This window comes from Branchiostoma floridae, chromosome 5, assembly GCF_000003815.2.
Source record: "Branchiostoma floridae strain S238N-H82 chromosome 5, Bfl_VNyyK, whole genome shotgun sequence".
Classification (NCBI taxonomy): domain Eukaryota; kingdom Metazoa; phylum Chordata; class Leptocardii; order Amphioxiformes; family Branchiostomatidae; genus Branchiostoma; species Branchiostoma floridae.
In genome coordinates this window covers 7,979,406-7,983,818 of record NC_049983.1, presented here as the reverse complement: position 1 = coordinate 7,983,818, position 4,413 = coordinate 7,979,406, and the positions used below count along the sequence as shown (strand labels likewise).

The following is a 4,413-nucleotide window of genomic DNA, read 5'->3' as shown; positions in this document are numbered from 1 at the left end:
TTCATGTACACATGTAAGGACAGTTTTAAAAGCACTTTTTCGTGGCAGTCAGCGATGTATATGAATCAGACATGAATAGAGATTTGTTATGGTAACGTTAATTAGAAATGCCAATGTTCTGTTGAATATAATGTTGACACCTGTGTCACTTTCTGCATCACCGAATGCAGGAGGAAAAAGCCTTGTTGGTTGTGGTGTCATGTTTTATCTCTTCAATTCTTGTTATAAGCTTTTTGGTCTCTAAATTTGAAAATGTAGGCATCTTATTTTCTTTGCCCACCTTATTTTTTTCCCACGCTTGCATTTGAGTCTACAGAGACTGTCATCCATAACATTTACTTGCTGTGGCCTACATAAAAAAAGTTACAAAACTATCCTCTAGCACGGGACAACCCTGCCCACTGTACCCCTGACGTAACAAGGTTTCAGACATGAAGATAGGATTTTAAAATGCCAATAGGAGTCGGATACTCCAACAACAGATTTGTAGAGAGATAGACCATTGTTTTTAGTATCACCCATCATTCAAACGTTTTCACCAAGAATCAGGTGCAGGTTCATGCAGGTCCGACCTGAATTTTCCAGTACTTACCCCTGGTATTATTGGACGTCGGCGTAACACACCAGCTTCAGACTGTGGACTGACCAGTAGTACTGTTGCTATCTTCTGTGTATAGACATAAAGAATCAATAGCTTTCTTGCAGATTGCAATCTTTTATGGTATTTTCTAGTTTCAATATGATGAGAAAATCATGCTGATAATGCTGAACAGGTGGGTGCTGTTTTTTTAAATAAAATCAAGCATGCAGGAACAAATAGTTGATTCAAATATCTATTTCATTTGCACAATGCAAAAATGGGATAGCTTAGATGCCAATATTTTTACCATAATTATGCTCCCTGGTCACTACCGAGAAGCAACAGAGAGAGTGTACTAAACTTCAAAAGGCTGGCTAAAAAGGCTAAAAAAAGGAATGAAACAATTTGAGGAAGAATACGACAATGCGATGTAATCTAATGCAGACTTCTGCACCAGTTTTAATTTTGGCATGGAAGATCGTAGCAATGACTTCTAAATGACTCCACATTTGTTGATGTCTTATTATGCTAATTAAGTTACCATAATCAATGCCTGATCTCAGCAGAAAGTCTTTTCCAAAAGAAATAAAGTCAAGGCACTTTTCCTTTATCAATCATTATTGCACCAGTTCTTTCCATATTCTTTCAGTGCTCAATCCCATAGAAGAACACTTGAACACTACTAGGGTAAAAACTGCATTTTCATCTGATTCATACCTGAATTCTCTCTGTCCATCTTTATTGTAATTTTTACTCACCTAACTCTGACCTAATCCAATTTACCATATATTAGTGCTCTTTTAAACTTCATTCTACCCTGCACGTTGTTGTACCATGAAAACAATGTGTTCAGTTGAAAGCATTACTCAAATACACTAAATATACTTCTGTATACTACTATGCTGAATTGCAGGGAAAGTAATTTCAAAACACAGGTATTCCAAAACAACTTAGATTCACTTATCATGATCATACAAATACATTTGTATGGTCATACATGTTAAAAATTGTGGGCTTAGATCTCTTCTAATTTGAGTTCTGTCATGTTTGAATCATCTTCTTCTTTGGATCAAAGATGTACTTCTTGAACTGCAGGGAGACCTGAATCCCTTGTCCATGTGCTTGTGGTGCAGCTTCTTCCTCCTCTGCCTTCTTCCCTTTCTTCTTCTTCCCTGCAGCAGAGAGCACCTGAACCGTACCAGGCTGGAGACCCTGCGGAATCCGGATCTTAAACTTCCCGCTCTGCCCAAACCCCCCCTCGATCACCCCCTCCTCTCCTGTAGACAGTTTCACCTTCAGACCCACAAACAGCTGAATGTTTGTCTCCTTCTTGAAGAGCGACCTCCCGATCACCGTGTACTCGTCTGTCATCCTTTCCACCATTCCCTCCTTTGATTTGTTCTTGAAGACTTTCAGCTTTGGCAGGACAGTCTCGCTGTAGTTCTTGTCCACCACTGGCTCAAGCAGACGACCATGGAAGGCTAACCTACATGTGTTGGCGTGAATGTCAGTGTCGAGACGGGAGCCGATGACCAGACACTTCTGGGGACAGATCACAGGTTTCTCAAACTCCAGCAGAGCCCACTGTTGGCTGGGAGATGCCTGTACTGCTTCTGAGTCTGCTGTGCCATTTTCCTTGCCTTTACTTGCCCCCTCCTGCCCATAGAGTTCATCTTGATACAGGTATTCCTTAGTGAAATCAAAGTGGGTTTCTTCCTCTTCTATGCTGTCTTGGGAACCAAAGAACTGCACTCTCGCCATAACAGTTTCGTGACCCATGGTGATGTGAATCTTGGCTTTTGTCTGGCACGCTCCCTTGAAAAACCTTATCTTCTTCACCTTCAGGATAGCTGCATGTATGAGGGTGAGAGTCCCCGGTGTACAAACCAGCCCACGTTCCAACAGTTTGGGATCAAACTGTGTCACACAGATCCCCACCCTGTCTCCCTGCATGGCCGAGTTCACAGGCTGCTTAAACATCTGCATGGACTTGACTTTCTTGACTTCCTTGACGTTAGCGACCTCTACGTTGTCGTTGATTGCGACAGTGCCGTTCAGGACGGTACCCGTCATGACCGTACCCTGTCCTCGGATGGAGAAACAGTGGTCCACCGCGAAGATGAACGGACCGCTGGCATCACGGCTCGGCAGGTAGGTGTGCTTCTTCAGGAGATCCATCAACTCCTGCAGGCCAACAGCTTCTGTGTCAGGAGCCTGATGAGGGAAGAAATGATAAGTTAGACTCAATCTGACAAACAACTAATCTCTTTAATTGATCTTACATTGTATACATGGTCCTTGATATATACAATTACAAAGGCTTTTGCCAGCAACTGTGGATACACCTTTCCTTTATTCCTTTCTTGGCTTTTCAAAATGACATGAAATTTTTACTCATCTACTATAATTCTTGACATTTTTGCCTTTGGCTGTTTGTTTGTGGCTTTTGCAGTGACTGCATACATGCGGCCTCAAATCACCACAAAATTATTGTTTCTATTGCTGTTCTTTATGTGACTATAAGTATAGTACTATCAAGAGCTTGAGACCACTATAAACATTCCATGTTCTCCTTACTGCACAATCAAATAACCACAAACATACTAGTAAAGGCATTTACATTATATTGTATGACAGGTATTAATCTTTTTTTTTATTTGTAGCAAATTGTCAACAATCTGAAAATATATTCCGAAGCTTAATAATACAAGTACTATAGTAACTGATAACCAAAACAACGATACTAGACTACCTCCGGTCCACCTGGCTTGGCGGCCACAGCAATGATTGGTGCATCAGCAAATCTGGTAGACTTGAGCGTGGCGGCCATCTTCCTCTTCATCTTCTCTATCATTTGGTCTCTTTTGGCTTCAGGCAGGAGGTCAGCCTTAAAGGAATGAAAACTTTAATCTTTCATTCTATTGCTTAACAATTACATAGATGTATCACACATGTATACCAGTGGTCAACCATTTAGTGACTACTACTTAATAACAATACTAATATTAGAAGATTGATGTATTCTACATGCTAATTAAAGATACAATACAGTTTTGTCATGTGTGGATACTGTAGTATTTTGGTATCGGATTTCAATCAAGGAAATTATATGTAGGCTGTAGACTGAATCACACACTCATTGCTATGAGGTTTACAACCAATTTGTCACTTAAGATATCTATTAAGTGTGCACTACATACATATATTGCAAGGTAGTTGGTACAGTCAAACCTGTACAAGTGACCACCTCTACATAAAGACCAGTTGGCAAGTGTAACCACTTTTTGGTGGTCCCTTAGAAAATTTTTTCTATTCCTGCCTAAAGTTCACACAGAACGAATTCTATCAGTCCCTGAGTGGTCTTCTGGATCAGTTTTAACTGTATGCCCTAAAGTTTCCACACTTCTGACCTTGTTGAGCACCACCACCATCCTCTCACAGGCGATCTCCCCGATGACCAGGCACTCTGCTGTCTGGGTCTGCATGCCTTTTGTCACATCCACTATCAGCAGCATCAGGTCTATGATCTGGGCACCTGGGGGATGACAATGCAGATGTATTATTGTAGCCAGTAGACACTCAATCCGAGTATTGAGGCTCTTTCATGTACTTGTGGCACCTCCTCAAACACAGGAACCCCATTTTTAGTCCCTTCCAAAAGACGAATGTAATCCCTTACATACAACATGTCCAAGCTGAGCTGACCCTACGATTGAACTCAGACCCACAGATCCATGGACTTCGATCTAGATGGTCAGACAGCAGAGCTCGTCCACAGAGACATATATGCCAAAAAGTCTGGATACATAGGCCTGATGCCCAATATAGAGGGC

At 41.4% G+C, this 4,413-nt stretch overlaps 1 protein-coding gene across 1 annotated transcript in view; it reads right to left on the bottom strand.

The window, feature by feature from the left end:
• Positions 1-1,011: 1,011 nt before the first annotated feature.
• LOC118415873 (selenocysteine-specific elongation factor-like) overlaps positions 1,012-4,413 on the bottom strand; it is a 4,418-nt gene continuing 1,016 nt past the window's right edge. The window contains exons 2-4 of the mRNA XM_035820732.1: positions 3,991-4,115; positions 3,333-3,467; positions 1,012-2,794 (exon numbers count right to left, since the gene is read on the bottom strand). Of these exons, the coding sequence (XP_035676625.1) occupies positions 1,622-2,794; positions 3,333-3,467; positions 3,991-4,115 (1,433 nt within the window). The 3' untranslated portion in view covers positions 1,012-1,621. The remainder of the gene's footprint in view (positions 2,795-3,332; positions 3,468-3,990; positions 4,116-4,413) is intronic.